At 46.1% G+C, this 12,462-nt stretch overlaps 1 protein-coding gene across 8 annotated transcripts in view; it reads left to right on the top strand.

Moving 5' to 3' along the window:
• The window catches only part of UNC93A (unc-93 homolog A), a 37,814-nt gene extending 25,358 nt beyond the window's left edge, over window positions 1-12,456 (top strand). For 7 of the 8 annotated variants that reach the window (XM_030556752.1, XM_030556755.1, XM_030556751.1 and 4 more), the window contains 2 exons: window positions 962-1,093; window positions 7,559-8,112. In XM_030556752.1, coding sequence (XP_030412612.1) covers window positions 962-1,093; window positions 7,559-7,824 — 398 coding nt within the window. In that variant the 3' untranslated portion in view covers window positions 7,825-8,112. Of the gene's footprint in view, window positions 1-961; window positions 1,094-7,558; window positions 8,113-12,360 lie in introns of those variants that run through there. The other variant, XM_030556758.1, reaches the window with a different exon arrangement.
• Window positions 12,457-12,462: the final 6 nt, after the last annotated feature.

Here is a 12,462-nt window from a genome sequence, read left to right as displayed (position 1 = left end):
CTTTGTGTGTTCCTCCCTCTTGGCAACTCATTTTATCTTAAGGAAAACAAAGAAATTATAGTCTTTATAAGGGTCTGATTCAAAGCTGCCAGCCACCCACCTCTCTTTCCACTGATTTCAGTGGATTTTGAATCAGGACCTTGGAGTGCAAGATCAAAATGCAGTGACTCACTAACATTCTCCATCAAAGCATAACAATTAAATGGCAGCTGCCTCTTCAACAGGCAACCTAGATGATCTTAATGGTTCCTTAAAAAACCAAAAATCTGTATTTAAAGGACAGTATATGGAAAACAGAATGAAACATCCTTTCAGTTATCTACCAGTAGACACATACATCACATTAGGATTCAAAGTCTTCTGGGGACCCCTATACCTACTCGGTGGTACATTGGCTTGGCTATTCCCATTGGTAGGTCTTAACTTGTGGGTTAATATCTACATTAGCTCAGAATTCCTCTCTATTTAGGACATGGCCTGGGATGACTATATGAAAACAGAACCTTACCAAAATGTCAAGTATCAGAGGGGTAGCCATTTTAGTCTGGATCTGTAAAAGCAGCAAAGAATCCTTATAGACTAACAGATGTTTTGGAACATGAGCTTTTGTGGGTGAATACCCACTTCATCAGATGCATGCATCTGACGAAGTGGGCATTCACCCACAAAAGCTCATGCTCCAAAACATCTGTTAGTCTATAAGGTGCCACAGGATTCTTTGCTGCTTACCAAAATGTTTCATTGTACAATATTAACTGATGACCAAGAGAGTATTGCAGTGTTTTCATGTAACTTTAAACTGATGAGTATAAATGTTGGACCCTTTCTGGTTCACTGACCTTATTTTACTCAATAGCATTTGAAGAAGGCTTGCAATAGGCTCTGAAACACTGTATATCTAATATGAAACTTCCAGTTTATAACAGTAATTATGTTTTCTCCTCCTTTCCTAAACATACAGCTGCAGTTACAAACCTTGCCTGTATAATAGCACTATTGCTGTGGAAACCTCACCCAAACCAACTTGCTGTATTCTTCATATTCGCTGCTCTTTGGGGCCTAGCTGATGCCATCTGGCAGACACAAACCAATGGTAAGTCCCCGTGACAGCTAACTGAACCTCACTGAGATATAGTTATTCTGTATGTTTTTTTATTTATATGCAGTCTGTTTTACTGTACATAGGCATAAAACATGGTGATGGGTTTAAGACAGGCTTCAGAAAATATGCTTACCCTCCTTTCAGTCAGAAAAACATTCTAGAATGAGAAACTAATTAAAATGCTTATTAGCCTGGCCAAGATGGAGGGAGGGGACATCCTTGAACAAGTTAATGGATGATCAAAATAAATCTTTGAAATGCTCATTGAATTCCAGAAGGAAAATCAAAATCAGAGGTAATTAAGTTAATAATCAGGTTGTAATATAGAGCTATCATTGGCCTGCATATATACAGTGACAAAGTTACAAGCCTGTATTTGTGGGTCCCACCTTCATGGCAGATAACAGTGGCCTCAGAAGCTCGAGATGACCTCTCTTTCCCAGTATGGTGGCAGAGGTTACCACTTATTGAGCTATTTTCATCATAGGCCAGTATGGGAGGTGGGAAGGTGGAATACCCACAGTCTTTGTTGCTCCTTAGAGCTCCTTAGGTATCACCTGGTCTCCTGCCTGGACCAAAGTCTATTTCCTCTTTCAGAGGGATCTCTGTAGATCATGTGGAGGGGAGGAAGAAAGGGGAGAACCCAGGCCTGCCCTCTACTCCAGGTTCCAGCCCAGGGACCCTAATGGCAGCAGCTGTTTGCGGCTTCCCTCCTCCACTGATGCTGCTTTGCTTCCCTGGGCTGCTCCCCTTTTCCCAAGCTTCACCCTTACTTCAGGGTTCAGTACTGCTTCCTCTCCTCCAGCTCCTCTCCCCTGGGCTCCTCTCAAAAGAACTGGCAAGGAGAGCTTTTAAAGCAGTATAATTGGTTCCAGCTGTCTCCATTAGCCTATCAGCCTACAATGACCCTTTCTCAGTTAATTGAGGTCAGGTGCCAGCATTAGCCTAACGACCTTAGCTGGTTAAATTGGTGTCAGGTGTCTTGATTGGCCTGGAGTAGCCCTTGTTGGCTATCTAGGGAACAGGGCTCTGCTCATTCTGAGGCTGATATATCTGCCATCCACCACCCTCTTATATCCCCCGGCCTGAGTCTGTCACAATACTGACATCTGAGATAAACAGTTGATGCATATGTTCTTAAAACTCTAAATATTAATATATTTCAATACCTCACTTTGCTGAGAATAAAGGAAGTTCTTCTTTTTAAAGATGGGGGCACACACAACCTAAAGATTAAAAACAGGACAACTCAAGAACGAGTCATGCACTACGGTGGCCTGAGGGACTGCCTTTGAACATGTAAAGTCTAACAACCACCAACCTTAGTCTTCCTAACTGAATAGCCCAACCTGTGCTGGCAAGATTTTCCATAGCCTGCCACAAGCAAGCCATGGTTTAAGTGCTATAACGAGGCATACCCACCTCTCCTGAGTACCTCCTTGGCTGAGTGCATGTGCCAGTGCCTGCACTCTCTCTCAGGGTTAGTCCACAGCGCTTTAACATGGCTTGTGTGATCACTGCAGAGTGCAGTGGGAGAGAGCTCTCCCAGCGCTCTAAAATAACCACCTCCATGAGGGGCTTAGCTACTGGTGCACTGTCTACACTGGCACCAGTGGAGTATAATTTGTGCTTATATACAGGAGAGCATAATAAAACATTATTGAAGCACGAGGAAATTGCAGCACTGTAAAGTGCCAGTGTAGACAAGCCCTTAGTATGTTCCTGCTCTGGGATACTGCCTCCCTGGTGACAATGTCTTTGCCCTCTTCTTGGGCCTTCTGGATGCAGCTGTCCAGCTGCCACTATAGTTCAGTTGCCTCTCTAGAGTGCCTCAATGTCCAGGCCACTTCTCCCCAGAGGCTAATGAGGTGTGGGGGGGGGGACCCGGGCCCACCCACTACTCCAGGTCACAACCTAGGGACCCTGTAGATAGCAGTCATCTGTTATATCCCTTTATCTATGTTGCACGGCTTCTCTAATTCCCTGGGCCACTTCCCCGCAGCCCCTGCCATCTTCACCCTTACCTCCAGGCCTTGTCCTAAAGGAGTCCAGCAACCTTCTTCTTGCTTTCCCTGGCGTCTGGGACATTGCCCTGTCCGGGGTTCTGTAGGTCAGTCAGCCACACTCCTACAGCTCCAGCAAGGAACTCAACTCTCTCTGGCCCTGAAGGTCTTCTTATACGAGGCTGCTGGCCCTGTTGGTGGTGTCCCACATAGCTGCTCTAGGCAGTTTGGAGGCCCCTCTCCACTGCCTTCTTCTGGGGTGGGGTGTGGCAGGGCCTCAGAGAGTCTGGTATACCCCATCACAAGTGCTCTCCTACCTTATCATGTGTTTCTTTTCTCTCCATTTCTTAATTTTTTTCAACTGCCACTATAATTCAGATCTGGCTATTAACATAGCATTACAAGTATCAGAGGGGTAGCCGTGTTAGTTTGGACCTGTAAAAGCAGCAAAGAATCCTGTGGCACCTTATAGACTAACAGACATTTTGGAGCATGAGCATGAGCTTTTGTGAGAGAACACCCACTTCATCGGATGCATCCGATGAAGTGGCTGTTCACCCACGAAAGCTCATGCTCCAAAACGTCTGTTAGTCTATAAGGTGCCACAGAACATAGCATTACAGGTGCTGGATGACCCTCTTGAGGGTGAGATGGGGGGGTATGACATGGCTGGCCCACCAGATTCTATGTCAGATTGTGAAGCTGGGCGTCCCTTCCCTCTGGTTGGTTGGGTAGTTTGAATCAACTGACCTTCTAGCTAAATCAAAATGCTCTACCCTTTCATGGTCCCAAATAGGCCAAAGGAAACAAAACACAGTGCCTTTGCCCTGCTCAGGCTATAATCCTCTTCCCAAGATACATAGTCTTCCCCTTAGATACAGGGGAGTGAAAGGCAGGGCTTCCTCTAAGCCACTCTGGAAGACCCCCCTCTCCCTGTGGACCCCTAGATGACAGCAGGTGCACACACAGGCTACAAGTCCACACCTCTTCTCTCAGGCCAGGCCATATCCTTCTCCTGCATCCAGCACAAGCCTAAATCACCCCCACCTCTCATATCCAGGTTCGCATTTGCTGAGGTAAGGCTGATATCAATAGTTGTCTGTCCTCCCTGGATTAAACAGTTCATTCATCTCCTGCCTGGAACAATATACGGATCCATGGGGGTCCTGCCTTTTGGGCTCAACGTTCCCAGGCTTCTTCCCCAGCTTTCTTAAACATGCAGCAGGTCATCCCCAGGGTCTCCTCATACTGAGGACCAGGCCCTGTCTTTTATCCTGCTTCCCTCTTTCCCATCAAGCCTTGTGCTCCGCAACTTGCTCCTTCTGGATAACACATCCTTCAGAATGCCTGGCCCTAAAGGGGCCATGGCCCACTAACAGGAGGCTTGGGCTGCATCTCCCTTAAAAGTGGCTGCACGTCCTTATAGCAGAGAGAAAGAAAAAAACAGGAGGGAAGCGTCCAAGGTCATAGAAGGAGGTTGAGGAGGGATGGCAGTTTCTAACCATAGAGTAGTCACTGGCAACGGATAGTTCTTCATATTGGTGTAGAGTGAGCGATTGTGGCTAATGTGCCTTGTGGTGCAGCGGCATGGTTACCAACTCTTATGTACTATTCCCTAGTACAGGTGTTACCTTCTTTTAGGGTGACCAGATGTCCTGATTTATAGGGACAGTCCCGATTTTTGGGTCTTTTTCTTATATAGGCTCCTATTACCCCCCCACCCCATCCCAATTTTTCACATTTGCTGTCTGGTCACCCGATCTTCTTTCCTAAGTTCCTGGAAAGTCATTCAACCAAGTTCACATTTAGTGTTTGACCAGGAAGCACAATAAGTATTCTTCACACATGTACAACCTCCATATATCTTTTCTTCTGCTCTTTAGCTGTGCTGTAGAACAAAATACTAGCACAACAGCACAATAATTTGCATCTTCACATGGTCACATGGCATCACTGGTCACATGGCATCACTTACCCCTTCGTGGACAGATGCAATGTTATTACATCATAGTTGTGCATCACATCATGGGATCTCCAGTATTATATGAGTTTGTTCCGGAGTCCTATATGGGTCTGAGTCTCCTCTCACCTAAATCAGTTTTCCACAGGTATAACACCACTACCTTCACTGGAATTACTCCTGATTTACAGCAGTGTGAGTCAAGATTCATGCCTTTTACAATAAAAGTTTAAGGACAAATCTTGCATTTCTTACTCTGGCAAACCCTCACTGAAGTCCATTGAGATCTTAGATTAAAGGCTGAATAAAAACTGAGTAAGATCACCAGGTTGTGGTGCACAGTTAGGACTTATGAGATCATCAGAGAAGATTCACTTTGATCTGGTATGGATATGTAATCTAATACTGATCAAGGGTTCCCCCTAGAGGATATTAATTAGAACGGAATGAATCCTTTGACATATTCTACATATTTTCTAATATTTTTGAGTGGCTGGGTGGTTATGTGTGTCCCTAGTTATTTTGAATGGAATCTGTTCCATTTTAGAATGAGCAATACCCACTCTTATCTAAACCAAACACAACTGCCACAGGCCTTCCTGCCAATAATTGCAGCTCTTCAGTAACAATTGTGTAGCACAGGCCAGCCAAGTAGAGAGTAGCAAAATAAAATTTTTTCCAGCCTCGCGTGCCTCTTTAGAAATGATATGAATCAGTCTGGAAAGCTGATAGAGCTGCAGCTCACATTATTTTCAGCAGCCCTGGTTTGTGCCCATTCCTAATCAGAATGAGGGGGAAAGGAGTTAAAGGAAACATTTGAAAAATGAGCTTGAGGCTTATGCTTCTAAGAGCAAGGGGCTGTTTCTGCCAGCTGGACTCAGGCATCGCACCAAGGAAGCATAGCGCTGCTGGGGCATCTCAGGTCTGACCTGCCAATCTGTGCCAACAGTTTTATGCTATGGACAAACGTTTGTTAGGGCCTGGGATGACACACCAGACTCATGTTCTTGTGTGACTTATGCCCAGCTGTTAGCACATGTTCAATCCAGAAGTTAGAGTTATGGGTCCAGATTTAGAAAGAGACGTAGTCTCAGACCCTTAGAGCTATTCAGGCAGCTTTCGTCCATTAATCTATCAGTTAGGTGCCTAATTACCTTTAAGGATTTGGCCTTAGGCATTGCCATGCAGAGTGTTGCAACACTTAACTTTTAGGTGCCTAGAAAATCATTGGAATCCACAAATTCTGGGTTAGGCATCTAGGCTCCCTATACAATGAATAGGGAAAGATAGGCTCCTGAGAATGGGATCCACAAAAGCCAGCATGCTAGGAGGGGCCTACACTAGCCAATGGAAGATGCCAATGAGAGGAGTGTGTCCTAAGTCCTGCCCCTCTGATGGAGTTAGGTGCCCAGCTCTGCTTGTGACAAAACCCACAAAAGCCTCCTGAACAAACAAGAAAAAACCTTCCTAAAATCCAAACTCTTTACACTCAAAAATACTATTATATTAGCAAATATTGTTTATACGAATCCCACTTCCTTAATCCAAGAATCTGATAATTTTCACCCATGTAAAACCCCTTTTCAGAATTAACTACAAAGCATTGTAGCAAGGCTCTTGTTACTAAAAACATCATTACTTTTACAAAATGTAGTACAGGGCATTTACTGTATACTATGAAGGACTAACCTACACTGATCCAGGTTAATGAACTATACATTTGGTGACATATTAGCCTTGATTTCGTACCACACTTGTTCGCTTACTCACTAATTTGTAAAATCCAGTAAGTGTCCTCTTGTAATTGGTATGAATTAGCAAGTTTCTACTGCCCATATGATGAGATTGTCCCCTTTGGGAAGCTAAACGTCTCTCACAGCTCACCCTGACTTTTTGAGAGCAACTTCAGCAGGAAAAGATTTTTGTGACTCTAACACAAGCTAAAAATGCAAATTTACACTGAATGTTTTAACACTCATCAAGACAAAACTGCCCTCTTTGCTGTTTGAGACTCTATGGACTGGGCTCAGCCCACCTCATTGATCTTACACTGAAACACTACAGGCCAGATAAATACCTAGGTCAAGCTTCTCATTCTACTCCTCATCCTACTTCCTCACTGCATCTAGCACTGTTCTCATCTTCCTTCTTATGTTCTTATCACTTTATGTAAGAGCCTTCTGCTTCATGGCTCTTGGTGTCTAGAATAAACTTCCTGCCATCTCATTTAAATTTTCAACAGAAAACATCCTTTCTTCCTTGCCTATAGTCATCTCCCCCACACCCCAAACTAGGATATATTCACCAAGTTATATGTATTATTTAACTTCTTATAACACCATGGGATACAGTTTGCATGACAGAGAAGACTAAAATATAAGCATATATTTTCCTGTGATTTGACCTTTACAGGGAAGGAAATATAGCTGCTGTTGTAGGAAATATAGAATGTGTTCAAACTTACCATCACGAAGATCATCTCTTTCTTTGCAGCACTCTATGGGGTTTTATTTGAGAAGCACAAAGAGGCAGCCTTTGCTAATTATCGACTCTGGGAGTCATTGGGATTTGTCATTGCCTTTGGATACAACACCTTCTTACATGTTTACATCAAACTGTACATAGTAATGGCTGTGCTGGTGGTGTCTATAGTGATGTATGGGGCACTTGAATACCTGGAAGCAAAGAACTTGCCTGGAACACCTACCACTGTGAAGGAGGAAATAACCGGATCTGTAGACCAGCAAACACGCCTTTAAACCTAACAGGATCAGAGCAGTGGAAACAAAGAATGCTGGGCAGCTCAGCACAACTGATTTCTTTAAGGGAGATTCAAAGTGTTCAATCAGATTTTAGAAGAATATAAAGGAACTGTTTTCCCAGTCAGGCTAATAAAAGAAATAGGAATAAATCTCCTTTCATACCTCTGGTTGTTAAAAGATTATCTGACTTTGTCATTTCACTCAAACTCTTACTAATAATGAACAACTATTTTTTAAAAAATTGTATTGGATTTTTTTTTACAAATAAAATTTTATTAAACATGATAGACCTTTTATTAATATTTAAGAATTCTATCTGAGCTGTCTTCATGTGTATTTGCACTCTGCAATATCCACTCCACCATGTCTTTGGACAGCAGACAATTGTGTCTGTGCCACTGTGGTTCTTGCATCCTGGTACTCATGCCTTCCCATTGTTCCTTTCTTCACCTCCTCCCTCGCCACTTTAAAACACTTCCCACTCAAAATGTTGGTCAGCAACATTTCTAAAAAATCATAACCATAGTCAACTTGTCCCTGTGTTATGTAACACACAGGGTTTCCCCAACCCCACGTCAATTTTGTTTGGAATTTTATTACATTGTTGGGGTTATTTTGTGCCAAAGTGCTCAGGACACTGTTCAGCACATCTTTTTCCACTCACCTTCATTTTCATCATGTTGGCTTCTCTTCTCTCGCTATGTTCTTCCCTCTTTAAACACTTCAGGTTCACTTTTCTTAAAAGGAATTTTCTCTTAAAAAGGTACAGTTCTCCCCTACCATAAGACACATTTTCAAAAAGTAGATCTATGATGTACACAAAACTTTTGCAGCCGAACACCTAGGCATGTCTTTTTCAAGCACTTAGACCTGTACACACAGGTGCTAACACACTACCCCATATTGCATGCACAGAGCTTGCATGCTGTCTTAGGGTATGTCTTCACTACCCGCCGGATTGGCAGGCACCGATTGATCCCGCAAGGATCGATTTATCGTGTCTAGTCTAGACGCACTAAATCAACCCGAGTGCCCTTCGGTAGACTCCCATACTGCAGCGCTATGAGAGGCGCAGGAAGAGTCGATGGGGAAGCGGCAGTAGTCGACTCAGCAGGGTGAAGACACCACACTAAGTCAATCTAAGTATGTCGACTTCAGTTACATTATTCACGTAGCTGAAGTTGCATAACTTAGATGGATCCCCCACCCCCAGTGTAGACCAGGGCTTAGTGTCCTTCAGCTCAATGTCCATTTGCGTGCATGCAACTTTGCACCTTTTGATACAGCAGGTTTTTTTCTGTCACCATGCTATCAAATACTTTCAGTTACCTCCTCTCCTTCCTTCCAAAACTATTTGGATATTTTTCATGCTGTGGACATGTCAAGCAATGACACCACAATGGCTTGCCACAGACACCATAGATTCCAACTGAAGCTACAACAGATGAAGCAGGCAGCAAGCAACAGGATGCTGCTGGTATCAGGGAATCTCAGCACATAGGCTAGGCAGAGTCAGAACTGGAAGGATGGTCTTGTGGGTCAGGCCCTGGAATGGAGATTTGTGTTTAGTTAGTGGCTCTGTCACAGACCTCCAGTGTGACATGGGCAAGTCACATAATATCTCAGTGCCTCAGCTCCACCTCTGTAAAATGGGGATAACTATATCTCTGCCCCACAGGGGTATTGTGAGGGTAAGTTCAGATAGTATGGCAATGGGAGTGTAGACGGGGTCCGCAGGGGCTCGACCCTCCCTGAGGGGGAGGGGAGCCACACCGGCCTCACTGTAGTCCCCGGGGCCGCTCCTCGGGCCCGCGGTCCTGCTCTGGGGAAGTTTGTCCCTACAGTTACAATCAGCTCTGGCCCTTTGGGGCAGGGCAAAGCAGCGGCAAAGTCAAGAGGGGCCCAGCCCTTGATTCAGGCGGGGTACCAAACACAGTTACAATCAGCTCTGGCCCTTTGGGGCAGGGCAAAGCAGCGGCAAAGTCAAGAGGGGCCCAGCCCTTGGTTCAGGTGGGGTACCAAACACAGTACAATCAGCTCTGGCCCTTTGGAGCAGGGCAGAGCAGTGGCAAAGTCAAAAGGGGCCCAGCCCTTGGCTCGGGCAGGGCACCAAACACAGTACAATCAGCTCTGGCCCTTAGGCCAGGGAAAGGGGGAGTCTGCCACCCGGATACAGGTGGCAGGGGGAACGCAGGCCCACCCACTCCTCTGCGTTCCAGCCCAGGGCCCTGGTAGCGGCTGTCACCGCTACCGGTGGTCAGTGGGGGTCCTGACCGAAACACACTGACATTGGCAAAGTTAGCTCTGCAGCCTGACTGGAGTCAGGTGCCCCCGGGCTACTTCCTAATTCCCCCTCTACTCCTACCTGGTCCGGGGCCTCCGTTCCAGGGACGTCCAGAACCATCGGTTCCTCCCAGTCTGGGCTGGGAGGCAGGTCCGGTAGGGTTTCTGGGAATGCGGGCCAAGCCTGGTCTGGGGGCTCCTCGGGGCCATAGTAGGCGCGCGGCAACTCTGGCAGCTTCTCGTTGTAGCGGCCTCGAGAACGCTCCGGCGGCTCCTCGTCGTATCGATCGCGGGGACGCTCTGGCAGCTCCTGGTCTCGGCCTCTGGCTTGGTCAGTCTCCCAGTTACGGGTGTCGGCGGACACGTCTGCTCCTGCCGGTGGCAGACCTTCAGCTGAAGGTTGTGGCCTGGCTTTTATTCTTCTGGGTTGCCACTGACCCTCTGAGGGGTGGGACTTCCGCCCAGAGGCCCCACCCCCTTGGATGACTGATGGGGCTCGACCCTCCCTAAGGGGGGGGGGCACACTGCCTCGCTACAGGGAGCCATAAAAATACCCAGCTAGACAGCTAATTTGAGAGCCTTAGTCAGGGCAGAGTGAGGTGAAGCATATGATAGCCTCATATGCGAATAACACGGCTGAGCTGTCTGGCAGAGGCAACTATCAGACTTGATCTATTCAGCCTGAACTTTTCAATTAGGCCGTAGATGAGCAGGCCCCATAAGTGAGTTAGAACTGCAGTGATTTAATATAAAGTTAATAAACCGAGCCTGTGCTGTAAAACGACTCACGACATCAAAATATTGGTAGGGAGCTGAGCCAGGGAGGCCTCTGTGCTCCAGAGGGAAAACAAAGTGACGGTTGGTGTCACTGTGGCATGAAGCTTCTGGCCTTCCAGAGGAACATTCCACAGGCCTTGCTTTGGTTGGCTGGGTAGTAAGCAGGCGAATCATGTTTGGATGGAATGAACTGAACCAGAGGTAGGACTCACTTGGAATCACCATCCCCTCTCACCTCACGCTTGGCTGATGGCCAATCTATTATAAATGCCACCAGCAACAACTGTGTTCACCCCAGTAGGCATCTATCACTGACTCCACCTGTATGAGGTTAATGAGCGCCCATTCTGGTAGCATGCTGAGCAATGCCAATATGTACAAGCTGCAAGCTTGAAGGTACCGGAAGGATAACCACTAGTCACCTGGACAGCAAACAGTTTATAATCAGACTGCCTCTAAATGCTGTGCCTGATAGATGTTTATACCAGACACATATTATGCAGGCTCACAGCTTTGCAAGGTGCTGAGCACCCCGTGAAAGCTGCTGAGTACCTCTTGTCAAATGCTGAGCTCCCTCAGTTCCCAGGCCATGGCTGAGGAGACACTGAAATGGGGAGCGAGAGAGCAGAACTGAATTAGGGGGAGGAGGGAAGCAGAGAATAGATGATAGGGACGAGGGAAGTTACCAGTTTTTCTCCCTCTGGGACCTGGTCTCACACTTTATGATCCTGTTTTCCCAGTTCGGTACAGCTGAGATAAAAGTTTGATATGGAAGTTGGGAGCACTGATGAGAGCCCTGGCCCAGGCAGCAGCCCCTGGGGGTGGGGGGTGGGGGAGAGGAGAGGAGAGGAGGCAGAAGGTGGGGCATCCTACTTTACCATCTGACTTTCTAAATTAAACTGAATATCATTAATATTAATCATTGTCTACATACATCCAGTGACTGCAGTAAGAGTCCCGCACATAAAAACCAAAGCCCATCGCAGTGCCACATGAAACCACGAAAGAGAATGAATTAAAAGCAACATAAGCTAAAGTTTGAGATTACTAAGCCAAAGCTTTCATAGACTCCTATGGGAGTTTTGCCTGAGCAAGGCCAGCTGGGCTTAGTTTTGACACAGCACAGTTGGCTGGTTTTGGCTCATGGAGATTAAAGAAGAGAAAGAGGAACCTATGGGCTGGTAACAGAAGTTGAAAGGACTCAATAAAGCACTTTGCCTACTTCCATGATGCTGTCACTCTTTGCCTTTGTATACAGGATTGCTACTTTGTGTTGCTAAGCAACAATACTTCAACCCTCTTGGCCTGCCCTTGGAGACATCCAGGCAAGAAAAACCAATCAGACAGCTGTAGCTGCTGAATCAGGCAGCCTGCAAATCCCCCTTTGGCATTTGCAAGCATAAAAAAGGGGCTTCCTTATGTTCGTATTTGAAAATTCAAGTGCATGTTGATGTTTGCTGATTCTCTACCTAGAGCCTGGGGTGTCCTGGCCAGCATGCATTGTTGATTAGGACAATTACCATACAGAGAATGCAGCTGTCCAGAAATGTAGATGTACCAGCAGGAGAGGTATGT

The sequence above is a fragment of the Gopherus evgoodei genome, chromosome 3, assembly GCF_007399415.2.
Source record: "Gopherus evgoodei ecotype Sinaloan lineage chromosome 3, rGopEvg1_v1.p, whole genome shotgun sequence".
Lineage (NCBI taxonomy): Eukaryota > Metazoa > Chordata > Testudines > Testudinidae > Gopherus > Gopherus evgoodei.
This window is presented reverse-complemented; position numbering and strand designations above follow the sequence as displayed.